The sequence below is a fragment of the Athene noctua genome, chromosome 1 (assembly GCF_965140245.1).
Source record: "Athene noctua chromosome 1, bAthNoc1.hap1.1, whole genome shotgun sequence".
Classification (NCBI taxonomy): domain Eukaryota; kingdom Metazoa; phylum Chordata; class Aves; order Strigiformes; family Strigidae; genus Athene; species Athene noctua.
In genome coordinates this window covers 54,015,349-54,042,668 of record NC_134037.1, presented here as the reverse complement: position 1 = coordinate 54,042,668, position 27,320 = coordinate 54,015,349, and the positions used below count along the sequence as shown (strand labels likewise).

General features: G+C 40.1%; 1 protein-coding gene across 2 annotated transcripts in view; it reads left to right on the top strand.

The window, feature by feature from the left end:
• LAMA4 (laminin subunit alpha 4) overlaps nucleotides 1-23,063 on the top strand; it is a 113,408-nt gene extending 90,345 nt beyond the window's left edge. Inside the window, exons 27-38 of one of the 2 annotated variants that reach the window (XM_074896177.1) lie at nucleotides 148-285; nucleotides 1,809-1,942; nucleotides 8,377-8,541; nucleotides 9,224-9,377; nucleotides 10,098-10,291; nucleotides 11,845-12,034; nucleotides 12,883-13,038; nucleotides 13,870-14,029; nucleotides 15,052-15,182; nucleotides 17,530-17,623; nucleotides 18,584-18,703; nucleotides 20,168-23,063. In XM_074896177.1, coding sequence (XP_074752278.1) covers nucleotides 148-285; nucleotides 1,809-1,942; nucleotides 8,377-8,541; nucleotides 9,224-9,377; nucleotides 10,098-10,291; nucleotides 11,845-12,034; nucleotides 12,883-13,038; nucleotides 13,870-14,029; nucleotides 15,052-15,182; nucleotides 17,530-17,623; nucleotides 18,584-18,703; nucleotides 20,168-20,313 — 1,782 coding nt within the window. In that variant the 3' untranslated portion in view covers nucleotides 20,314-23,063. Of the gene's footprint in view, nucleotides 1-147; nucleotides 286-1,808; nucleotides 1,943-8,376; nucleotides 8,542-9,223; nucleotides 9,378-10,097; nucleotides 10,292-11,844; nucleotides 12,035-12,882; nucleotides 13,039-13,401; nucleotides 14,030-15,051; nucleotides 15,183-17,529; nucleotides 17,624-18,583; nucleotides 18,704-20,167 lie in introns of those variants that run through there. The other variant, XM_074896178.1, reaches the window with a different exon arrangement.
• Nucleotides 23,064-27,320: the final 4,257 nt, after the last annotated feature.

The following is a 27,320-nucleotide window of genomic DNA, read 5'->3' as shown; positions in this document are numbered from 1 at the left end:
ATGCAAGAAAAATTGAAGGTTTTACAGAACTGAACTGGCTGCATCGTAAAAAAAAAAAAAAAAAAAAAAAAAGAAATAGCCTAGTTCTTTTTATGATCTGAATGTTTTTTGAGGTTTATTTATAATTGTGTTTTATTTAATACACAGATTTCCCGTAAAGCATATTTCAATGGTGAGAGCTTCATTGCATCAAGCCAAAAAGTGTCTCTCTTTGGTGAATTTGAAGGAGGCTTTAATTTCCGGACACTGCAGCCCAATGGGCTGTTGTTTTACTATTCTGAAGGAGTGAGTATATATTTCTTTATGGTTTGTTTTATTTTATGCTCACATTGTTTCCCAGAAGAATATTAGGGGAATAATACAATTTCTCACTTCATGGTTTCATAATAGAGAAAGCAGTCTGCAATATAGAAACATTAATTGATGACCTCATTTTCACAGTTCGCATTTGATCTACAGATGAAAACCAGCAATGTTTAGACATTATTTAGATGTTGAGAATTTGATTATATGCCTAGAATTAACACGCATCCATTTGTGCTCAATTAAGTCCTTAGGGCAGAAATGCACAGTGGATCTTGCTGTGCTTAGCAGCACTGCAATCCCTATTTGGACCTGTAGGTGCTTCCAAAGTACAAATAATATTAAGGGCTCGATATTTTCCATCCAGAGACAATCCCCTGACGAGTTTGTTTGAATTAGTGGGATGGTATTTTGAGCATTGCTGAGTTGACAGAAATGAGTCAGAAAGCTGCCTATATTCCCCGACAGTACCTGGACCTCCACGTGTGACTGGGAAAAGCTGCACTTGAGAGTGGCTCCTTGCAGCTATGGGAAGCCAGGCTGCTCTAAAACGCACCCTCAGAGGTGTGACACAGGCAGAAATATGGACTTGCACACCCAAAACGTTGTGTTAGCCAGAGCAATTCCAAGATCCTGCAGGCTCAGACTGACATCTGCAGCAAGCATGAGCTCAGCTGACAGAACATTTGCAACCACCCCCAAATGTCTGTTCTGCCATCCTTGCAGAAGATCAGCAGCAGTGCAGCAGGGAAGGCTGTGTGACACCGATAACCACTCCGGAACTTTTACATTTTATGGCCTGGAGTAGTACCTTAAATTGAAATCAGTAACCATGTCAGTTATCCACATCGGTTTCATAAATGAGACCTTACAGACACCACTTCTGGTTTTAACTCAAAAGCTTTAATCTTATGAAGTGACAAGTGCCCTGCTGAACAAATAGAGGTTCAGCTATTTAGCACCTGACAGAATGAGACAGAGGATTCCTACCAGAGCAGTGGCAGTGCTGCTCTAACAGAAGAAACAATATTCCTGCTATGTGGCACGATGACCCCCTATGCCTGACCCAGATAGCAGATCTTATCTCTGAGATAATTCTGAATGACTGAATGAGTCTGATCCGAGGGAATTAGGAAAAGAAAAAAATGTATTGGTCTTATGACAGCAGGAATCTTGCCATAACAGCTGCTCTATATAGTACCAGGGGTACCAGAAACACAAATGAAATGTAAACATCATACAGCCTCTGCTAGATGGAAGGAGCTGATGCGACAGATACAAAAGATAATCAGCAGCAGAATTCCCAAAAATTCAGGCTTAAAAAACAGCAAGAATATAAATTCTAATGAGATCATGTGCTGTTTTGCTTCTCAGTATACCTTTCTGCAAATAAAGCTCAAAGGGAGAAAACAGCGGGAAGGAAAATAAATACAACATGAAAATGCACAGAACTGTTAATTTTTCTGTGTTACACTTGTTTATGCTTATTTTCTTCTATATTTCAGTCAGATGTATTATCCATCTCTATGGACAGAGGTGCTGTGGTCTTAAATGCAAGTGGAACCAAAATTCAATCACCAGACCGAAATTACAATGATGGAAAAAACCATTTCATTATTACTTCTGTCACCCCAGAAAGGTAAAGCTGTATCTTTTATTCCCTACCTTTAGAATATATATATTTCTTGAAAAGCACATTATCATATTCTGTTTCAAAGTGATGTTTAAGTGGGGGTTTTTTAAGTGATCTTTGAAACTGATCAATTCAGTTAAAAAAATACAAAGCCAAAAAATGATATGATTGAAAACTTGCCAGCTTGGCCTGAGCACTACATGCTGGGAATTTTTAGTAAAACTAAAGTAATAGTTTTTCTAAAAGCTTTTTTGTCCTCAGGTATGCAAGTAGTTTAATATAATTTAAGGCTAGCATGAGATTCATTTTTCAGCAGGATTGATTGTTCTGATTTGTTAAAGCAATCCCACATTGACCCTGAATTAATTGAGGCATCTTCACAAAAAGTATTCATTTGGGATATATACAGTGGAACATATTCAAAATATTTTTAGCACTGACAGACACAAATGTAGGACTAAATACAGTAGTAAGGAATAAGTCTCTCTATGTGCTTCTTAAAAATTGTTAATTATTGGTAATATTTTACTGTTGTTTTCTGTGTTTAACATTTTCTTAGAAAGTCAAATAAACAAAGCATCTTTCTTCAAGAATCTTGCCTATGCAGATACAACCAGGTCATTCTCAGTTTTCTAATCAAAATGGAGGTTTGTACCTATGACTTCTGACATCCAAGAAACACAGTTTGAAAACCTGAAGGTGTAAAAAGGTGCCTTGGAATTGCCTTAAGGACTGTCATGTTTCCCTGAGTGTGCTGAATTCTGAACTTGTCAAATAAAATTCATGTCTGATGCTTTAGTTATACTCAGTTTCTTATTAAAGCAATAGAATCATTCCTGACTTCTGCAGCAACTAATGTGTTACAAAATAAGATTAGGTAAAAAACGTTGTATAAACTCAGACATCAATTTACTGTGATAAAAACAAAGGAAAAGGGGGTAGGGGCATAAAGAAGGACTAGCATGTGCTTAGATCTTATTTTACCCAGATGGTGACTCCATCCATTTATTAGTAATCCCTTAGTCTATCTATGTTCACTAAGTGGACTGTATTTTTTTGGACTTCACAATTTACCCCAGAATATTAGTAAATCCATGGGCCTCTGGACTCAACTTTGCCAGTGGGTTATTGCACTGCTACTTGTTGCACAGCTGGAAGTGAGGAAGTCGTCTCACTTTTGTCACGTCCCGCTCAGACGAGGGGGACAAGTGACTCAGATTCGCAAATCCCCAGTTGGAGCGGACAACAAGTCTCCAAGTTCAAGCATTTATTAACTACCTACAATGTACTAATTGAACACATGATAATTGGCTAAGTACAGAGCAAGTTGTGGCAAGCAATATAATATGCTTTGCATTTCTTAATAGAAAAAGGAAAAGAGGGAGATAGAGGGAATGGGGGAATACAGATCACTGGTCTGGGTTCCTGTGCTGATCCCGCCGGCGAGGGTTCCAGGAGGTGGTTGTCTTTTTTGCTGGCATCCGTCTTCTTCGCTTCACTGCTTTCTCCAGATGGCCGGGGGGGGTGGGGGGCAGGGAGAGGGGGTCAGAGAGAGAGAGAGAGAGTCTTTTCTTCTCCCCTTCAATTTATACCCACTTTCCTTGGGTCCGTCCCCTAGGTCGACCCACAGACCTACGTATCCCATGTACAGGGAGGGGTAAGGTGTTTCATGGGATGATGTCATTAGCATGATCATGACAGCCCTCGTTAGCATATTGAGGGGTGTTAACTTTAATATGCATTCTGTGGATAATGAAGCAAAGTTCATTCACCAGACACATGGCCCTTGAAATTTGCCCAGGTGCCCCAGGGCAGAGCCGTCCTGTCTCCACAGGGCTCTCTCCCCCAGCTACATCGGGCAGCGTTATCAGCTTTGGCCTCCACAGAATGCACCCTGTGACTCATAGTTTTGTCTTGCGAGTGTTTGAGGCATTTCTTCAATCAGCCCCAACTTTTGCTTTCCCAGGTTGTTTGTCTTAGTTTCTCACAGGCCTGGTTTCTCGTCTCTCACATCCTACCCCGTGACTCAAACACTCCAATTTCTTCTTTGACTATTGTGATCTCAAAGGGTATAGGGAAAAAGAAGACAGAAGGTAAGAGAGGATATGTCTAACTGCTGCAAGGCATACTATGAAAAGCAAAACTTTGCACAGTATTACAACACTAATATTTACAAGCCATCTTCCCCACCCCGTGAGTCCTGAGGATCCCGGTGATGTTACCCATGACCCAAGGTTCCATACATCAAACCAGTTCATTGGTCAAGAAAGTTCTCTGATCCTGTTGGCAATCTTCTTCATTGTGGCACGGGTCTCCTCTGTAGAGGTGGTGTAGAGGTGCATTGTGGATGGGGATGCAGCATTCTCCCTCAGTCAGACTCAGCACACCGCACAGTCCATGTTCCTTCAGCAATGCTAGCTGGATTCTGTAACGCCATCCTAGATGCTTGGTGGATCTACACCTTTAATTCCTTAAAGGTATACCTTGTTAGTACATATAAATACTAAGTTACATTTTCTAAAACTATTTGAGGTTACACAATCACATTAGAAGGTCAATAAGGATTTAAATGAGAATACAATTTAATATTCAGGTACAATTTGTTTATGCTTAATTTGTGGGACCAGACCCCTCCAGCTAGTCTTTGATTACTTCATCTTGCTGTTGGTTATATGATATTTGCAAGCACCAGTGTGCAGTCACAGGTGACTCATAGGTGTCCTTAATTTTGGAGGTGATTCCCAATAAGGTAACTTAAGGCACAACTCCAAGTTAGCCTTCCAATAAGTGGATTCTCCACACTCAGCAGGTATGATTCCACAAATTATATAACAATGTAAGCAGATTACAAATAATAACTAGCCGATAATGCCTATAACTATTGAAAGCACTAAAAGTAACAGAGGTCTCTGGCCGTCCAGGATCAATATCCTGTAAAACAAATATATGCATAACAAAACAATGATGGTTAGAAATAAGGGACAATCCCCCTGGTATTGATACGGTATTCTTTCCCATGGGCATCAGTAGCCACCCATGAACAGATATTGATGGGAGTTTTTAGGGTTAGGGCTACTTGCCCCACAGTGGGCAAGTCTACTAGAACAAGTTGTCCAGGATAACGGTGCAGGTTTGCAAAGTCTTTAGCCTCCTTTTCACATTAACAATTTTAGAAGGAGGAAGCACAGGCGTTTGCTGTAAAAGTCTTATAGAGGCAGTTGGGGACCCAAATTTCCATTTTCTTCCTTTTGAATCTACCCAGGCTTGTCCCTTCAATAGGTCAAGTTCCAGGATATTTGTGGGAAAATTTCCTAGAATCATAATAGTTTCTGTTGCAGTTTCATTCCCAGGTAACCAGCATTTCACCCAAGCAGTCAGCTGTGGCTTAGTGTCTCTGAAAACATCTGTAACCCAAATCTGCTTTTTGCCAGCAATTATGCCATTCCGCTTGGCAACATCAGTTTAGAGTGCTGAGACCTGAGCACCCATATCTACTAGAAATGTAACTGGAGTTTTAAGGGGGACGAGCAGAAAAGTAATCAACAAGTCTCCTTTAGTATTCTCTGTTAGCCTCCTTAAGTGGACTCACCCGCCATCCCCCAGCTCACTTACTGGGGATGGCACGTCCAGTTTCCCGATCCTAAATCAATCAAGTTCTCTTCAGGGGCAGTTGGTGTTTGAGAATCAATTACCACTATCTCGTTAGTTTTCAGTTCTGTCCCTCCCTTCGACCAAAAGGTCTGCTCGGTTGTGGGGGGGGCAGCTTCATTCTGCCTTTCCAGGCTCGAATGAGCTTTTCTAAAACTGTAGTAGGCAGACCATCCATTAACTCTCGGGGAATCCCCTGTCTCATTCCCTCAGTCCACAAGAGGTTTCTCTTTGCTCTTAAAACTTGCGGAGGGGAAGGAGACAGATTTTCTTGCTTTTCCATTCTGCGTAAGGAGGGCTTAGGTTTACCCGTTCCCCTGGTAAGGCCCATTCTCCGGCCATAATTTATTAAGTCCTGAGCTATCTCTCCCCAAGTCATGGGCTCTCCCCCTCCCCGTCTCCCCCCCCGTGGGGTTAATGCAATCCGCAAACAATCTTGTAATTGTATTGCATGTGATTTCAAAGAGTCTGGCAAGCCCCGAATCAGGGGAGTCATTTGATCGGGATTAGCAATTAATAGCATCGGGGAAGGCTGCTGTGGAACCAAACGCCTGTCATGCATTAATTGGAGACAAGCAGCCTTCTGCAGACTTTCAGTCAAATGATTTATGGTTGGGGTCTCAATACATACCGGATCCCCCCTTTCCAAGGGGTCCAGACTCCCAGCCCAATAAGCAGCTCGTTGAGTTAACGACCACGGTTCTCTCTGGTCGTCAGTAACTAAGAAAACCCCTGGCCCCCAGTACCCCTGGGCCTCATCTTCTGATAACAAAATTCGGTCGCCACCAGTCAAAGATACCCTCCACACATATTCAGTCTCAGTTTCCTGAGCTCGTCTGGTGTATTTCTCCTGAATTTTTGCAAGCTCATTTGTTGGGTACGGTGTAGTTCGAGTGGTGACCTGCGGAGCTCTTCCACCCTGACCCTCGGTGGCCTCTGTTTTAATTAATGGTCTTAAATTTGCCCCCTCATTTTCAGGGTAATATATCTCTCGGCTTATCTCTAAATCCTTTCTTGGATGCAAGGGTCTGGCTGCTGATTTTGCCAGACTTGTAACTCCCTGTTCACTATCCGGAACAGAGCCAAGATCTGTCTGGTTGCAGGTTTCTTGTTCATTCACCTCTCTTTCAGACCGTGAGATTTTTTCTCGGTTCAAGGCATCCAACAGAGCTGTGCAAAGTCGCTGAGTGGTGTTACGCTCATCAGCTAATTGGCTTTTCAAAACTTCAGTTTGCTCTTGCCAGAGTTTAGCTTTTTGTTCAGTAACTTTACGTTCCTCAGCCAATTGATCCTGGAGAGCTTTTACCAGATCTTGTAGGGATTCAATCATTTCCCTTTCCAATTGTTTCTTAACATGTTTATCTTTTTGGGCTGCAGTCAGTGCTGCCCCTAATACAGCACACACTACAGCTTTTCCTTTGCCTGGTAGCGACTCTTTCACCCCTGCAAGCACACTGATATAGCTCGCCACTGCTTCTGGATTTTGCCAATTATCGTGGGCCCAAACCTTTACTAAAGGAGGAGGACAAGCCTTATACTCCTTCAGCTTCTCAAAAATAGGGGAGCAGTCAAGCACCGACATTTCCTGGCCAGTCATGGCTTGCAACTGCTCGAACCTCTCCCAGCTTAGAGCTGAGAGGTCACTTCCCGATTCCCCCTGTCCTTATCGGATAGAGAATCGGTATCCCTCCGACCCTCTCCCAGCTTAGAGCTGAGGGGCCAATTCCCAGTTCTCCCTGTCCGAGTTTGTCGGATAGAGAACCACTATTTCACAAGACTTTCTGACACCGAAGGGGATCCTGCCGACTACGCCAATTTAATGTCACGTCCCACTCAGACGAGGGGGACAAGTGACTCAGATTCGCAAATCCCCAGTTGGAGCGGACAACAAGTCTCCAAGTTCAAGCATTTATTAACTACCTACAATGTACTAATTGAACACATGATAATTGGCTAAGTACAGAGCAAGTTGTGGTGAGCAATATAATATGCTTTGCATTTCTTAATAGAAAAAGGAAAAGAGGGAGATAGAGGGAATGGGGGAATACAGATCACCGGTCTGGGTTCCTGCGCTGATCCCGCTGGCGAGGGTTCCAGGAGGCGGCCGTCTTTTTTGCTGGCATCCGTCTTCTTCGCTTCACTGCTCTCTCCAGATGGCCGGGGGGGAGGGGGCAGGGAGAGGGGGTCAGAGAGAGAGAGAGTCTTTTCTTCTCCCCTTCGATTTATACCCACTTTCCTTGGGTCCGTCCCCTAGGTCGACCCACAGACCTACGTATCCCATGTACAGGGAGGGGTAAGGTGTTTCATGGGATGATGTCATTAGCATGATCATGACAGCCCTCGTTAGCATATTGAGGGGTGTTAACTTTAATATGCATTCTGTGGATAATGAAGCAAAGTTCATTCACCAGACACATGGCCCTTGAAATTTGCCCAGGTGCCCCAGGGCAGAGCCGTCCTGTCTCCACAGGGCTCTCTCCCCCAGATACATCGGGCAGCCTTATCAGCTTCAGCCTCCACAGCATGCACCCTGTGACTCTTAGTTTTGTCTTGCGAGTGTTTGAGGCATTTCTTCAATCAGCCCCAACTTTTGCTTTCCCAGGTTGTTTGTCTTAGTTTCTCACAGGCCTGGTTTCTCGTCTCTCACAACTTTGAACACTGCCATTTCATGATTTTAATTTTTTTATAATTTCATTTTCACTGAGAGGAGATTTTGGGTGTAATATGTTGTCTAACCACTGGCATTGATTTTTCCGAAAGCAGCCTACAAAACAGATGCTTTGCCTTTACAGATATGAGCTGACAGTTGATGACAAGAAACAAAGCAAGAAGAATCCATCAAAGGACAGAGCAGGGAAAAGCCCGGACAGCGTCAAGAAGTTTTATTTTGGCGGCTCTCCCCTCAGAACACAGCAAGCCAACTTCACTGGCTGCATAAGCAATGCTTACTTCACTAGGTGAGTAGCATCCTCCCAAACACATTACCAGGCAGTTGCTGCCTGACAGCTAGAGTAGTAGCTCAAGAGAACTGATTTATTGTCACAATAAAAATCCCTGTCTCATTTTGTGAAGTTATGTGTGAATAAGTTTCTCACCTTATTTGCCATGGAATCTGTTGGCACAGACCTGCTAGGTTAAGATACTGTTAAAATGGGAATAACATTCTGTAAATCAGCTTTCAGTACTGCACCTGCTAATGCTGCTGGTGCGATGTAAGATTTGCATAACTGTAATTTACATTTATATTATGTAGGTTTCAGCTCTGCCTTTGAAACAAAATGATATTAAGGCATCTCACAGAAGCTGGGGAAGTTAGGAATTTGGTCATGTGAAAATGATCTGAATTTGATCTTAATCACTTTATGAAATGTTCTTATATAGACGATTTTAAAGTCAATTTGATGCTGCAGGTTGATACTCTCTGTTTATGCAAGCATGGATACAAGCAGAGGTAATACAGGCTGCCTGCATTACCCAAACATTGACTGATAAATCTGTACTTTTATCATGATCCAAGAATTAAAAAAAAGCCCATCCAAACATCATTTAAACTATAAATGTTAAATTCTGTGATTTTTATTAAGACAATTCCAACACTTGGAAAAAAGCTGTTCTTGTCATCCCCTCTTTGAAACACAGGTTGGATCGAGAGGTTGAAGTGGAAGATTTCCAGCAATACTCTGAGAAAGTTCAGACTTCTTTGTATGGATGCCCTGTTGAATCTCCTCCAGTTGCTCTTCTCCACAAGAAAGGAAAAAACTCATCAAAAGCCAAAGGAAACCGTAATAAAAAGGTCTGCTACCAACTGCCCCAGTACCATGCTAGAGTTTTCCAAAGGTGATACATACTGTGCCATGACTGGGAATTCTCCAAGTCATGGATCCAAAATGTATCACATGAAGACTATTTCAGATGTATGAAGGAAAGGATCCTGTTCCTTTACATATTCCATCACTGCAAATGACTGCCCTGACTTGATCTATCTGGCCTACACTTGCATCATTCTCTTGCTAGAACTGTAAAACAACCTTATGACATCTTCAAAAAAGTACTGCAGAAACAAGCCTTCTTGATTTCTTCGATATCCTAAAGGCAATACATTTGCTTCTGTTCTCAGCTACTTCTGTGTGGCTCTCTACTGAGTACAATTAGCACACATCAATATAAATGTGAAAAAAAAAAATTCTTTCAACATGCAGAACTTTTGGTCCAAGTATGTCCTCTTATGCCTATAGTATAGCTGATAGCATCAAAAACAGAGAGGAAAAGATTCAACTGGGAAAATTGCAAAAAAAAATTGAATTGTAATTATGTTTGCTACACAAGTATTCTGTTTATCCTTTCTTCTGCCCTGAATCAGCATCTATAGTAGATTTGTTCAAGGAAAATTTGACTCAGAACCATTCCTGGTATTTTTGTAAGGAAATATATTACTAGCTTAGATATAAATGATACTGTTATTTTATTCTGTCCAATCTTAAAGTTTCTGGTTAATGGTTCTCTTTCTCTGAAGGTGGGAAGAGATAAAGACAAGATTTCACAACCTTCAACCGGTCTCAAAAAACTGTATCAAGAAGTGAATATGCAAAGAGACCCTCAGTGCCACTTGCCCATGAATCCCAAGGCAACCAAACATGCATATCAGTTTGGAGGAACAGCAAACAGCCGTCAAGAATTTGATCACATACCAAAGGATTTCAGTCAAAGGTAAAGGGACCTTAGAAATAAAAATTAAATATACTGGGAAGGAGAAAGATGTATTTCAAATTTTCAAAAAAGGACACATTTCTGCTGTTACTCTGGATTTTTCCTTTTATATCTTTAGGCCAATATTTGTATAGAGCATGTTCTTGGGACATATTAAAAAGTGTTTCAGTTGAGTAAGAGCAATAAATAGAATGTGTTTCCAGTTACACCCCTCTTGTGGACTCTTCACATGCATTGTATATCAATAAAATGTGTTTCCTTGCCTACTTGTATGAAGACTTTGAGGATGTTAGTTCTATACAAGCAAGGCACCTTTGGTCTTTTTACACAAGATGCAATGGCATTAGAGCAGGGCTGGAAAAGAATATGACAGTTCACCAAGAAATAAAGCGGTTATGTGTTGAGTGAACCTTGTCAGCTGTTTAATAGGAATCTACACAGTGCAGTAGCACATAAAGCTATGAAAAATATGTCCAATTCAAGCCATAATGGAAATTCAAGTAATAAATAATGAGTCCAGATATTGTGGACATTTAATTCTCAGGCTCACACAGACTATGCCGTACGGTATGTTATGACCAACAGAGGATTTTTGTTTAATACTTTCCACAAAAGACTATAAATTCAACAACACAGCACTACCTGGAAGCATACCAGACCACTCACTCAGAAGAGTGCTACTTCCTGACTTAAGTAAAAAAAGCATTACATTTGTTTTAATTCAATAGTGTTTTACTTAGGGCAGTCCTGATGGTGCCCATATGAAGAAGGAAAACCCAAACTCTAATATGTCTCTTCATCCCTCCAAGACATATTTGTTTTACAACGGTTATTACAGCTTCATCATTGTAATGTGCATTTTAAAAAAAACAATCACTTGTGATGTTTAAAACAACTGTTATTGGCAAAAGCCTATGTGTGTGTGGAATGTACACACACATGCAGTGGAGAATGTATAGATCCTTCAGGCAATACAAAAAATGGAAGCTAGGCTAGTCATCTGACAGGAGAAGCAGGAGTAATCAGTTCTGGCACTGTCCTACACCAGTGCAGCTTTGCCAATTTTTAGACCCAAAGTAATAATACCAATCACTCAAGAAATCTTCAGTAACAGTGTCAAACCAAGCTGATACAACTTGCAATGTTGTCTTGGACTTCACAAGGAACTATTAGGAAGGTGAAACCTAGTAGTGAGTCTGAAATAACATTAAAGATTTGTGAACTGTGACCTCTATGACTTCACAATTAAAAAGCCCTGCAACGTTGCTGTTCAATAGGAATAGAACCAAAGTGTATATAGTGGCCATTACTGGTGGCCTGTATTGATTTTATTCACTCCAAAGATTTTAATTTTTGAAAACAAGTTTCTTGAAAGACAGCTTCTCCAAGTTTTACTTCTATTCCAAAAAAACAGTAGAAAATCTTTTGCAGGAACACCACTTCCATAAAGGAGATACATAGTCCCTTGGATGAGAGGAAAATCTGTCTTCCTCTGACTGCAGCTTGATTTAAGTCAACTATATCTGCTCTAATTTTGTGTTTTTATGTGCCAGAGCTCATTTCTCTATCAATCTGAAAACTCACTCATCTCATGGAATGATTTTCTACGTCTCGGATCAAAAAGAGACCAACTTCATGGCCCTTTTCGTTGCTCATGGCCGTCTCATTTTTGTGTTTAATGTTGGTCATCAGAAGATAAGGATTAAGAGCCAAGAGAAATACAATGATGGCCTTTGGCACAATGTAAGTAAAAGAAAGCAATCATTATGATGGCACATACTATCCAGGCTGCAGATATGACACTTGATAGGACAGCTCAGGAAGTTTTCATTCATGTGTTCATAACCACACCTTGTTGAGTTGAGAAATTTCTTCCAATGTGGCATTTTATCAAGTCATTAACTAGGTACAGGAAAGTGAGTCAGTTATAAAAATCCAGCAGTTCCCAACACTAACAGCTGAACAGGAGTGACAGAAATAAGCAGAACAGGGAGGCAACTAAGAGTTAAATTAGCTAGGAAAAGAAGGACTAGGATAATTCTGTTCAGCAAATTTCTTTGAAGTGCCTAAGCAAGGAGCACAGCTGTCTTCGGCTCCCTCTCTACAGAAATAAAAAGATATTTTTAAGGGTCAAGGTGAATTTCCCTCTATAGGTACCTCTCTTCTGACTGACTACAGAGGAAGTCTACAGTTACTAAACTCCTAACTTGGGCACTTAAGTGTTTAAAGCAGGCTGGATGAATCCAGACCATAAAACTGGCGAAGACCATGAAAATGTTAACAGCGATAGCACTGTAGCAATGAATCATATATGCAAAGATAAGATGGGCAGATCTCAGTAGACCTTGTGACACATTGATTACTTCTGCCTTGTACACCAAAATATAAGAAAGATATCAGTTTTACTATCTAGCCTTTATATGAATGTGAAAAGAGAGGGTTGGCCAGCTTAGAATATTGACAGTTAATAAAACATGCTTATAGAGTATCACTCACAAGCTTTTCTTCTCAAACTTATCTTCTTCCACTGTACAGGAGTGTTCCCTCAACAGCTTAAAGTAATCTCCCAATTTTTTTTCCTCTCCTTCTAGGTGATATTTATTAGAGGCAAAAATATTGGTCGCTTGATAATTGATGGTCTCCGAGTACTGGAAGAACCTTTCAGCGGTGATGCCAATAGCTGGCAAGTCACTGAACCACTCTATATTGGGGGTGTGGCTCCCGGAAAAGCTGTAAAAAATATCCAGGTAAAGCAGACACCCATTACATCACCCCATACCTCTATTTACAGCTAATGCAAAAGCTGTAGGGATGAGTTCAGGCAAAAGCATATTATGAGGTGAATCCTCAGCATGCGGAGCATCACACAACTTAGTTCAAGTGGCCAGCAAATCTCCTGCAGGGCTAGGCTGGTGGTAGCTGGACTAGACTTCCATAGACTTGCAGCAGCAACTGGAAAGCCAGTGGTCCCTGAGGAACAGAGAAATCCTAGTGACATCCAAGCTTAGATGAGACAGGTAAAGTTAGGTGAGATCAGTTTCACCCTAAAGTCTGAGATATAGATGAATTTCTCAGAGACTTTAGTGTTGTCTTACTATCTCTCTTTTAAGACAGTACCTAGAAGTCAGAATTCTGCTTCTACATCTTTGTACTGAAGTATATTGAAAGGAATGTTAAAGCAAAAATGAACATAACCAAGTCTCCTTCAAGGTAATCTTTAGCGTTCTGTGCCTAACGATAGATACACTACTCAGAAAAAGCAGACTCCTGACTTGCCTTGAGGATATGAGGTATGTATAACACTGCCTTGCTCTCGCGCTTTGCTTCTCAGGGTTCAGTAAGGATTATTTGAGAAACAACACAAGCTGGAGTTACCTTGAAGTCATCAGAGAGACATGAGAGGCTACAAAAAGCATCTGTCCTGCTTCTCTTCTCTGGAAACTGTTTTTTAATTCAAAACTGATGCACCAGACAATCACAGCCTTACAACCCATAAACAAGTACAAAAAAAGACAGAAGAGTTTATTTCATTCCACAAGCAGTCTATCTACTAATCATGCTTTTTTTTCCCCCCTCAGATTAACTCTGTCTACAGTTTTAGTGGCTGTCTCAGCAATTTACAGCTCAATGGAAGATCAGTTACTTCAGCTTCACAGACATTTAGTGTAACACCTTGCTTTGAAGGCCCATCAGAAGCAGGAACATACTTTTCATCTGAAGGAGGATATGTCGTCCTTGGTAATACACCACTAAACAAATGTAACCCATAATGTGACTGTAGTATTCACTGTGCTTCAGAATGGCGTATTTCACTAAAGGGTGTGGTAATTTCTGAGTCTGTGAACTGTAAGGATTATTAGATACAGATCATTATTGTGGTAAGCAGCTGATGTTGACAGGTCACAATGTCACCATGAAACATAAATTGTTACATAAATACATCTGTATCTATGTATTTCAAATAATTAGAATAATTTCACAAGGGAACAGATTATAACATGGTAAAAATTATCATAGCCATATTGACTTCTATATGTCTAAAACCAAGTACACCAGCTAATGGTCATCCCTTAGTTTTTTAATTAGTAAAACAACATGTAGTTCAAAAATCCTCAGGAAAGGCTTTCTGCATGTCTTCATAATGCACAGCATTACAGAACACATCTTTTCTGTCATTAGGCCTGCTGTGTTCCAGGAAGTGTTTTATGAGGTTTTCTGGTCACATAGGCTCTGATCTGAACCAGAAAGGAACATGCACAACCTCATTCATTGGCAACACCAAGAAGAATTAGACAGTGTTTCTAATTTGCTCTCTGGCCTGCCACCAGACTGAAAAAGGAAGTTTCTTCTACTGAATCATCAAAGCTCAAGAGAACTCCCACTCACTGTACAAAGACTGCTGAATGTCTAGCAAATTGCACAATAACAAACTGCCAAAATACGGAATTTACTTTCTGCTGTCCATTTCATTGCCAAGAAATATTTTTAAACAAAATACATTTTTTAAATAACAAAAAAAATAAAGAAACTTTCATTAGTACTCCAAGCAAGCATAATCAAAACAAAAGTTGAAATGGGTCATTGATGGCACATCATGCCATCTCTTTCAGTATGTGTACTGGCACACATTTCAACGGTTTCACCAACAGGACAAATAAGTTCCACCCTGGGCTTTGAATTTCTATTTTGACTTTGAATAAATGTCCAATTTCATCACTAACTCGGTACAAAAAAGAATGTTATTCTTTTTTACCTCACAGATGAATCCTTCAGTTTAGGCCTGAAATTTGAAGTTGTTTTTGAAATACGTCCCCGAAGCAGCTCAGGAATTCTACTGCATGGTCACAGCGTGAATGGAGAGTACTTGAATATGCACATGAGAAATGGACAGGTATAATGAAGGTCACCTTTTCTCTACTGCTTTGACCCATTCCTCTCCTGCATGCTTGGGCTCTGCTATATGCAGCTTTTGTCTTACAAATTTGCTATTAATTGATTCTTATTTCTCTCCTAAATATATTAACTTATTAGATTAAGCAAAATTATTTTAAAATATAAAAAATAACACCTAAGACAAAACCAGATCACTTTACTGATACCAACTATAAATATTTAATGAGCTGTTGAAAAGAAGCAAGAGCACTGACTGTTCAGTGCTGCTCTTCATCCACATATTACAATATATGGATAACAGTTACAAGTAAGGTGACTATTGATGAATTTTTATCTCTTGGTTGTTAGAAGTCTGGGTTGCGTTCAGTCTTTTCTTCCTTTAACATGTATGTGATGGGGAGAGTGAAGGAAAGGGAAAGTTCTGATTGTCTGTTGATCTGGTTTCTAAAGCCTCTGGATTTTTGTAAGGCTGTCAATTGAAAGAGGCAGGTTTGAAATGAATTTACCACTTAGTTGTTGCTGTTGCAATTTTTTTATCATGTTCATTGCTAAAATCTGGATCTGGATCCCTTCAGGCTATATATGCATTGCACATATACAGTAATAAGTTGCTAAGTGGACAAAACAAGCAAAGATTTAGAGCAGGGGAAATTTTTTTTTTTTTCCCCTTTTGGCAGAAAAGAAACTCTGGGCATAGTCAAGAGACTAAGCAGTGGGGATATTCTTTAACCATTCCAATGCACTACCTAGTATCTAACCGTCAACCAAAGTGGTCGGGTATTTACGTGAGGCTGGCTGTACTTCAGTTAGAAATGCCACACCTGAGGAATCATGCTGTGACCTCTCTTAAAGAACAGGAACCTACAGTAGAATGACTGAGTGGATAGTTTACATGGTGATCCATCCTATTCTAAAGCAGGTGTCTAATATAGGTGACTAAATGATCTGAGAATCTATTTTTCTATATTGACTATAGAGAGAACAGGTGCTTCAGTTAGGCACCTAACTTTTGATAGCTGATTAGGTTAAGATACTAGTCCAGCCTAGTACTTCTTATGTAAAGATCTGATGGAAGGTTTGTATGTCCAGAAACTTGCCTGGTTTTCCAGCTGTATCAGCTGGTCTAACAAAAGATAATGCCTCACTTACTGCTTCAGATCTCACTTCCTGTATAACATATATGCAATTCATAAACAAAATTCACCCTGGAAAAGCAGCTCTTCTCTGCTTGTCACTGCAACAGGTACACCAGTTACCTTCTTAGCAAACATCTGTGGCTTTTAGCATTAACTAGCTGATCTCTTTGGATGCATTACTGAAGACCCATTTTGTGGAAACATTTTTGCTAGACAAGTAACAATCATCACCTTTAATTCATTATTTAAATGTACGCACCTCTATCTACAACTTGTCTGGGTGATTTATTAAGGAGCTACTTTCTCTCATGAGTCTGTATTTGATTTAATTGTTCCTACATATTTTGTCCAAGGGTGAATAAAACAGATGAGGATCATTTCATCTTTGTTTGCTGGTGCCCATGTGGAAAAAAGTTTTAAAATTTCTCAGTTACAACTATATTGAAAAAGAGATCCTCTAAAATTAAATATAAATTGTTTCCTTGCAACATTTTCAACCAACAAAGTGTCAGCATTATCAGGGACAACTGAAACATCTGAAGAGCCTGAGTGGCTGGACTCAGAGTTTGGAGTTCAGCAATCACCACTGGGAATCTTGTGCCCCGCAATAGGAACATAACACTGCTCTGCCACCGCTGTAACATTTCCATGCAGAAAGATATTAAGGCACATAATTTTGCAGAGGTGCAAAATTAAGAATTATGTTCACTTTCTAGCTCTGCCCAAAGTTTGCTGGTAAGCTTGAAGAAGTAACTTAAAAGTCATTCTTAAGTTGCCTATCTATTCCTTTCTCACATCTTGTCTGTTTATACTTGTGGTTTTCATTACTGTTTTCCTTACGGAGTGGCTAGCAAGATGCCAAAACATCATCTGATGACTCTAAACACTAATTTACCACACAGGAAATTACAGAGTAGCAGTACTAGAAAATTTCAGTGAAATTAGCTGTTATTTTTTAATCTTTTTTTGAACTCTTCCTTGAGTTCAAATCAGAAATGTTGCAAAACTACTGAATAAAAAACAAAACAAAACAAAACAAAAACAAAATCAGTGAATTAGGAAGGTTCTTTATTTTAAAGAATTTCATGAAACCATGTTTATCTTTCACTTACATGCTAGATATGAGTGGGGAATGCAGCATTATTACAACAGAAGGAAAAAAGAGAACATGAGGGCATTTACAGTGATGACTACATTATTTTCCCCCAGGTTACTGTGAAACTGAATAATGGAATCAGGGATTTTTCAACTTCAGTAACACTGAAACAGAGTCTCTGTGATGGCAGGTGGCACCGAATTGCAGGTCAGTAAAACATGAGCACCCCCTAAGTAAGGTGACAGAGCCCAGTTCTCCCTCCCCAGATACCTATCTTCATGGGCTAGTACACTGGGAATGGGGTCATATTTTCAGTTTTTCCTTTTCACCTGTCAAGACACAAGTTTGTGTGAAAGACACAGTCATATTCATCCTTTAGATATAGGGACTGTAGAGCTTCCTGGGAGGACAAGCACAAGCTCCTGTGAAGAACAAGAAAAGGTGGAAGCTCTTTGTTCACTAGCTGAAATGATGGCAACCTTTCCCAAGTCGTGTACCAGATGATACTCTTTTCCCAGTTAGTGGTTAAATAAGTTGGTAGAATGTAGTAGGCACAAGTATATAGGTCAAGTAACTTGACTTAAAGGTCAAGTAACAGGACAGATCTGGGGAGCCCCTGCCTCACACAGAGAGATGTCTACAGTCAAGATTTTGCCTCTGTACCAGCCATTCTTCTTTCCTGGGTTTTAACGTAAAACTACTTCTAAACCTCAGTTACTTTGAACTTCTTTCCCCTCCTGTCTATATGCTGACCTGGGACATCTCCCAGTGTCACATCCAGAAGAGGTCTGAGTGTGCACTCTTTCCCCATGCATTCTGGTTTTCTTCTGAAGGAAACCCAGTCACACAAGCAAGGAGGAAACCTCACTGCATTCTAGTGTGTACCCTACTGGGAATGATTTGGCAAAGTTTTTCCAAGCCACACACCCCTGTATGCTCATACCGTGCAGCCTAGACATGGCTGCCAGCCATCAAGACTCCCACTCAAAATCACTCTTGCTTCCACAACTGCATCTTCCACTGGCCCTGCTCTGTGCCAGAATCTGCCCCCATTCTGTTGCTGCCAACCTAAATCAAACTGTTCAGATCAAACAGATAACTCCTGTCATAGAAAACTCACGTGCTACTTCTTACAATTTTCTTGATCCCTGTTTCTTCTCCTTTCAGTTATTAGAGATGCTAATGTGGTGCAGCTGGATGTAGACTCTGAAGTCAACCATGTGGTAGGGCCACTAAATCCAAAGGCAACTGACCACAGGGAGCCAGTTTTTATTGGAGGTGTACCAGGTATGTTTGTGGCACATGTTTGTGGTACATTGTTCTCAAATTTCATCACAGTTTCCAGACAAAGTAGAGAGACATCATTTTCATTTCAAAAAAGAACAAAACATATCTCATGTTAACAACCCGGTAAAATCGAAAGGCTCAAGAGCTGATCAGAAATATTCTGCCTCAAGTTCTAAAAGAAAAAACCTACTGCTTCATTGAAATTAAAACATTCACGGTTGCTGGAGGGTCAGGTATGGACTCAGTAGTCAGCCAGCTAGAAATAAATCACTTTTTTTCCATTTTAGTTTCCAGTATGGGCTTACTGGTTTTTAAGAAGTTATTTATTTTTTTATTTATGGGATTGGAAACTCAGTCTCAGTGTAACTGGAGTCTCAAGGTTTTGTTCCTGGTAGGCTTCTTTCTTGTTCTTCAAGCAATGGTGTCTTTGAACACAAGACAAAACATGAAGATTCTTTTTCTGACTAGTGATTTCTATTGCACAGATGTCTGCTAATGTGAATTTGTGACTCACAGACCATCTGTGTAGCGTGGGCCAAGATTACTACATTTACTTCCCTTATTCAACAGACAGAGCTACTCTGTTGGGGTTCATATACAAACTGTAATCAACACTACGTGCTTCAATTTTTAAGTCACCTCCTGTACATTTCTCATTGAAAACAGGCAGCATTATTTCTATGTGCCTTGCATGTCAATCATGAGCAGCTCTAACTACAAAATTTAATATATTGCTTATCTTGGATTAGTGACTTGTGTGTGTGATGTTCTCATCCATCCCACACTACCAGGAGAAAAAATGAGCCTAAAGAGAATAATAAAACCTATGTTCAGATGCCTGTTCACTCTTTAAATCCAAACTGGAATTTTATTAGGACAGAACTCTTCCCAGAGAGGTAATATAAAGTGGTAATTGCAAATGCTGTTCTGCTTCATAATAGAGCCTTCTATTTCTACATTTATTACAGAATACTAAAACAATGCCATACATTGGCTCTATAATAATATTATCAACCTGGCAGGGAAAAATCTTACAAAGAACGTCATGACCACAAACAAGATATAATACTAAGTAATACCATGTAAATATAGTAAACTAAATGTAGACTTACAAATCAGACACACATGACAATACATGCAATATTGAAAGAAATTACATACACCCTGGGATTCATCTACTCTGTTACTTAAAAGAAAATGCAGTTGTCAAAAAATGCAAGATTGGGCCTCTATTGACTATGTAGTATCAAGAGCTTTACATAAAAGTAGATAACTTCCCATACTTACTCTAATGACCTCTAGGACACTGGCAGTAGGCCAAACATTCTAAAAGACCCACAGAAAATTCAGGAGAGCTGCAGTTAGTAGCAAATTGAAAAGATTCTGCCACCAAACATTATTTTAGTCATCACGAGCTCTAATTTTGTTTTGTTTTGTTTTTTCTTATAAATCTCCTTCTTCCAGAGTCTCTGCTAACATCCAGCCTGACGACACGCAACTCTTTCATTGGCTGCATTCGTAACTTCATGATTGATGAAAAACCAGTGAGTTTTAGCAAAGCAGCTTTGGTTAGCGGTGCTGTAAGCATCAATACCTGTCCAGCAGCCTGATAGTGCACTGCATCAATCCCATAAAGTTCCATGGACCACAGGAAAAAAATAGCACAAAAGAAACCATGTTCATCGAGAGAAGAATGAAAATACCAAGGATCTATCTACAGAAAGCTGTATGTTTAAGGGTCACTTCTAATGTTTAACATGCAAACAAAAAATCACTGAAGAATAAAGGGCTGTTACTTCTGCACTTCTCTTACTATACCACAAGAGTGAGCTTTACCATTTCTTATAGTGTATGTGGCCAGTCTGTTACATGAAAATGTGGGATTATAAAAGAAATGAAAACTATATTAAATATGCTACTTCCAAGATAGATCCTCTACATCATTTCATTCCATACCTTAGGTCATCCTTTGTTTCACAGGAAAAGATCTGCTAATGCACATTAAAGAATAATGCTAGATAACAGACTTGCATCGCAAATAACTGTGTTCAAAGATATTTTTTTTTTAATTTTCCATTCAACTCATTTCTATATTCATCAGGTAAAATGGGGGGCAGAGAGCATACCAATTATGTAAGCTTACAAACAATGAAAAACTGAATTTTTTATTTGTACTTCTAGACTTTATGGATGTGAAGATAGGATGTATATATTTTAAGACAGACACTTTACGTAACTGATCATTTACCTAAACTAGGTAATTTTAGAGCAATACTTGCCTTACATAGGAAGGGAGATTAGAGATAAAATTCAAAATTTCAAGTTTTTTATCTAATTTTTAAATACACTTACATAAAACCACAGCACTAAATCCACAATCTCATTGTGATCTCATCTACACCAATATAACACAAGTAAACACAAAGTGTAGAAAACAGTCACAGTCCCAGTTTCAGGCAAATCCCTTATCACATAAAATCACCGCTTCCTTGTGAGACTGCTGCAGGACTTCAGTTTACAGCAGTAATCCTCAAACTAGGAACATGTTCCTGTGGAATGTATCCTGGGAGATATGCTGCTGCAGAGGAACTGGGAGTGAAATAGGAACCTTGTAAACAGAAGGCAAAGGGCTGCAAACCTGAGCTGTTAAAACCATGGAAGGTAGATGGAAGCTAATACTAGGCTTTAGCTCACAGTAGGCCTGAACATCAAACAGACACAAGTCACTTGCAAAACACAGACTCTTCAGTGACAACCTACAAGGCACAAGCCACTTAGGTTTGTTTTCTTTAAAGAATAAACTATTGTTGACAGAAAGTTTTACAATTGCTGAGCAAATTATCATTGGAACCAACTCAAAACATCAACGGCTGAAAAGCAGGAAAATATGAAAGGTGAAAATAACACCCTACAGACTAAAAATTAATAGGAGCTCACCTGGAAAATACACAAGTGACAACTGTAATCCAAAATTCATAAATCTGTGGACAGCTGGAGGAACCACCAGAGTAAGATACATGTGTAAACACTAATCAGTAGCTTCCCTACTACTCTCTTAGTAGGAAAAGGGTTTTGACAGATTGGTCTTGGTTTACTCTGGATAAAGAACTGCAAGCTCTGGACACACCAGCATAGGAACTCTCCGGCAGATGGGACCACGTCACTGCCTCTCCACTTGTCTCAAGTCCAGTGTTGGGTGGTAAGTGGACAAGAGAAGACAGTGTGGCTCCAGCAGCCACTGCCTCTCCTTCCACCAGCCTGACAGCTCTGCTCATGCTTTCAGCCCCACGCCTGTTCTAACTGCCTTCTCCTGGACATGTCTCCCACTCTGTTCCCTGAAATGCTCAGGCAATATGCTTCCAGGACTGTTTCCCTTCCCAACCGCATAGGGAGGCTCCCTATTTTGGGGAGTGGTACAGTGGTATACAGACCCCTCTTTTCGTCACTTCATAGCCCACTGTTCATAATTCAGATGCAACCACTAAGAGCACACCTCTGCAGTCTCTCCGAATCAAGCACATCATGGGTCCCTAAATCCAGTTGCCTTCGAGCACCACCTTTTTCTTGGGTACCAAAAGCAGTCTGCATGCCTGCTCAGCTCTTTGCTGCTCCCAGCTACTACCCAGGCTCTGCAAAGAAAAAAATTAGGGCTTTTGGTTTGGGATTTTTTTTTTTTTTTATTGGGGTTGAGGGGAACTGTCCTCAGGTCAGTGAGCTGTGTTCCCAGTGGGTACCAGAGGCCATGCATGGTGTCAGGGCTGTGCAGCTGGGAGCAGGCATAAAAAAAGGATGTCTCTCCCTCCAGTGGCACCGAGTTGTTAGACTGGCTCTATCAATCTCATGACACCACAACCTGAGCTAAGCTTCCTCAGGCCCAGGTCTCTGCTGGAGAGACCTCAGGCCCCAGACCTCTCTGCTGGAGAGAATAGCACAGCAGATTCCCTGCTTCGATAGTTTCATTACAAGGATTACTGAAATTTCTTTCAAGGTTGTCTGCAGCTGCTAAGCAGGAATAGCCAGTAACAGCATATGCTTGTGCCCCCTAAGAGCATCACAGTTTAGTGAATGCTGGTATTCAGTGGAGCATTGTATGTTAAGTGGTACACACATACTCTGAACGCTTTTCCGTTTTACACCCACTTGAACCTAAAGCATATTTTCTCATATCCACATCCAAGCTGTGTGAATAAACAATATTTTTCTTAGCCATATTTTCTGCAACGAGATTTGGTTTTGTTTGGTTTTGTTCGGTGGATTTACATTTAAGAATGACTTTTTTGATTAATCAGTCCTTTGCATACTTTATCTATAGAAAACTAAAAATATAGTAAAATAGTATGTGAATAAAAAACACAATTAAAATTCATAAACTGCTACCATTCAATTTACTTCTCTTTACTATATCACCAGCTAATTAAACACAGCAGCATTTGTGGGGGGTATCTTCCTCAGTTTTCCTTTCCAGGCCTCAGAGATGCAGGTTTTCCCTCTGAAGAGCAGGGTTTCAAAGAAAATTACTATAAACCAGAGGATACTTGCAGACTCAGGAGAGAGCAGAGAATAATGCAAATTTCCCTGCCCCCAACATCCACACAGACCTTGAAATTACCATTCCGTATGCTCCAAAGAAAGTCTGTATGTGATACATTACATTACACGCACCTCCGCATTCATTTCAAAGCTCCTGGTGTTTAAGAGAAGGCAACTGCCTAAGCAGAAATCTTCCCAAAATTCAATTTGTCTTCTGTAGCTATCTTAAAAATTATAGCTCCAAGACCCTTCATCTACAAAGACTTGGGAAAAACCTCCAAGTTCTGAGGTACATTGTCAGATTGTCCATTTGCATTTTCAGTATGAATATAACTATCTCAGTTCTGCAGAAAACCTGCCAAAAAAATGAGCACTGATCCTAAGGAGATTATAACTTTTCTCTGCCTCCTTCAAGATTTTAATAAGTGTTGTTATAGCCATTATCTAAATCAGGGCTACAACTACACTGTTATTATATCATGGAATATCCTGACATTTGACATTTGCACAGCTATATAACAAAGAATCTAATTTCAAATTGAAATACTAAACAAACTGCTTCAAAATAGAATGTTTAATTAGGATCTCCAGCCCCTCTATCTCTTATTTCTGAAGAACAGTAGAGATCTCCCATAGTTGAAGGTTCTTATCAACCTTCCCTTCTCAAAGATCAAGAGTATAGACAACAGCCTGAAAAGGAAAACGAAAGATTAAGGATTTACAGGTCTGACAGTAATTCCCCAAAACCCAACCATTCTATATAAAACACCAAAAAAACAACAAACCATCATACATGAACAAAACCCTGATATAAATCAATTACATAAAATTAGTTCAAATTCCAGTGTGTTCTCCCCACAGCAACATGTGGCCTAAATAGTCAAATGACTGTCATTAAAAAGATGCTGAAAGCACAGAATATATATTTATCTTGTGATGTACATTTGGCTCTTGTTATCATTGGGATTTAAGGGTTATTCACAGATACACAGTGGTCCATGCCAACTCATTTCCCCTCAGTAACATAGTATGTTATTCCTACAATTCAATTATTCAATTCATGTTCTAAAGCTGTAGAACGCTGTTACTGTATAGTCTCAACAACAAGAAGTTACTGAGAAAATAAGGGTAAGAAACACACATTAGCATAAGATTGCTGATTAAATGATTAACACAGACAAAAAGTCTCTGAGGGGACCTGACTAGATTAGTGCGTTTATCCTGTGGTTGATGGAAGTAGAGCTTCATCTACAACGGAACTGAAAGTCAGTGTGTGATTATTTCTCTCACATAGCTGGGCTGCCTGCTTCATTAAACCTCTGAGCACATGCATCAAGCCAAACTGGTTATTACGCATCCACTTCCTGCCCTTGGACCTCGTTGTAAGCTAAAAAACATTCCCACATGAATATGAATCTCAGTTGCATCTCTGATTCACAGTGTTTCCAAGCTCAGCGAGAATAATCACTTTACATTTGCCATCACAGACCTCTTAATAGCATATCAGAAGCCAGAGAAGAGTTTCTTACTGCAATCTCATCTTCAGTGGAGCAAATCCTATTAAGCTGAATCTTGATGGGACACAGAACACAAGAACTACAGCTAACTGAAAGAACAAGTAGAAAGTGTAGTGAATTACACAAGAAAGCAAGCCAGATGTGGTAATATTAAGAGATTTCTGTAGACTTTAAGTTTTAGAATGCTTACAAGCAATGCTGTACTGCTTTTAGCCTAAGTAAGGCCAAGAAAACACGTGAAGGGAAGATTTTAAGGGCACGACAGTAGGTAACGAAGTATAGTAGCAGTTTGACATCTAGTAGCTACAACAGACCGCAGCCTACAGGCTTAGACCAGTTCAGGCAACCACAGGTAACAAAATTAAGCTATGTTACATCTAGTCTGTCCAGAGAGAAATAAGAAATTACTACCTGCTTTCCTGATTAATATTCATGTAGTTTTACACTGGCGATTAGTTTATAAAAGAAGTGTTTGAGGCAGTATTACTCTACTCGTGCTATATCTTCCACCTTCAGTGTTAACCGAAGCCATTTGTCCTTTGCAACTTCAAACATGAAGCTTGGGTAAGCTTGGGACACTCATTACTTTTTCTCAAGAACAATATAAATTTCCAGTAGATGGATTCTTCTCTTTCGATTAAGTTTTTAAAAATTAGTCTTGATATGTATTTCTTATATAGAAAATATTATTATATTATACTGTACAATATTGTAGTTGCTACAATACATACTTAATCTTTCCAGGAGTTTTTTTTTAAAGAGTCATTTGGTATAACTTTATTTTCCTGGGGACTTAGAACTTATCTCTACAGCATCCTAGGTCACATCCAGAGTCCACACCATGGTTTCTCCAGAGCAAATAAAGGATTAAGATACACTAAACTTCAGATTTCTATTAAGAATTTCATTTAGCAAATTTTGTTTGCACACCAGCACTAGAATTAATATATTTGGGGAAAGCATATTTTGCTGTATAGTTTTTAGCCATAAAACCTAATGAACTGGGTTGCATGGAAGTACTTTTGTTCTCCCACAGGAAGCAGAAATGCCATCTGTGTCACAAGAGAGCTTTCTGCAAGCAACTGCTTTGCGTATCACACGTTCTTGACAGCATTTTGCAGCATAGCTATGCTGTGGACCACTCCTACCATGCTGAGACAATAGCATCTCTACATTTCTCATCTCTTATTTTTAGTCCCAAAGCTGACCCACTTTTAGTCCCAAAGATCAACACATAGGCAAAAGCACCTCCTAATTGCACTGTGAACAACTATTTTGCACAAGAAACATGAAACTGAGCATAAAGGAAAACGTGATTTGCATGTGGGATGGGCGGGTATGTTATTATGGCACTTCCACATGACCATTTTTTTCATTTAATTCTTCATTTGTATTTTCATATTGTTACTGATTTTATTATCAACTGAAATTAAATTGTGCTTGACTTTAATATAAGTATAGAATTAAGAGATATTTTAGTAAAAATAATTTATTTTACATTTATTGTATTTTGAATCGAGCAACCAACTGCTACTCTAAAATCCCCTGTACAGCCCTGTACCAAGGCCGAAGGGACTGGTCATAACTGTTTAGTAGGAACGGTTAGAGCCTAGGTAACAAAACGCGAGGTGATTTGTAAACTGATTTATAATACATACATAGGACTAGAAGAATGCAAGTAGTTGTCAAGGTCCAGGATTAATGGGAACTGAGGGAAGTAACCGTAACAGCTTGCAGGTACCTGCCAAGAAAACTGTGTCCTTAAGCAGAAGGTAATTCCGGCAGGGGGAGATCGCGACCACCGACTCACGGACCACCTACTCACATTACACCCCAGACCCATTTCTAGACATTTCTAACCTTTACTGCGCAGAATCGGAAACAGGAGGGGAATATGTTAATGATTTCTTGGAAGTTGTATGTTTATGTATGAAGACTTAATGAATATGTATAAGTTCTATATAAGGTGTATGATTCTGGTGCCTGGCACGTGTTGTTGGTGAGAGCACTCCCCTACACGGCCGTCAATAAAGAAGTGTCTGCTTATCTGCATCAAGTTGGTGTCGATAAGTTTTTATCCCGGTTTTCGGTGACAATATCATTTGGCACATTTCACGCCATCACTCTGAATAATGTATTTGGAGAAAATAAAATATCTCATCACACATCTTTAGCCATAGAAGGTAATGAACTGCATTGTATGGGAATAGTTCAGTTCTTGATTTTAGGCCTTTGCCATGCCTCCTGTACTTGAGCTTTGGCAGGAACCCCGTGGCCCCTAAGAGGCTCACCCTCAAGACTACACCGAGTTGCTGGGTACCTCACCCCGTCCACCGTTCCCGTACTGCCAAACAGGCAACGGCCACCTCACTGCTCCCTCCGTGCACGCTTAGCCCTACACCAAACCTTCAATCTTACAGACGCAGCCGCGGCCCCCAGGATCAACGCCCAAACGCCGCTCCCACAGACCCGCCGCCCTCAGGCCAGCCCACACGCGAGGCACAGCCCCACGCACCCCCCTGCCCTCTGATGGAATGTTCCACTCGCGCCGGGCAGGCGGCGAGCGCCAC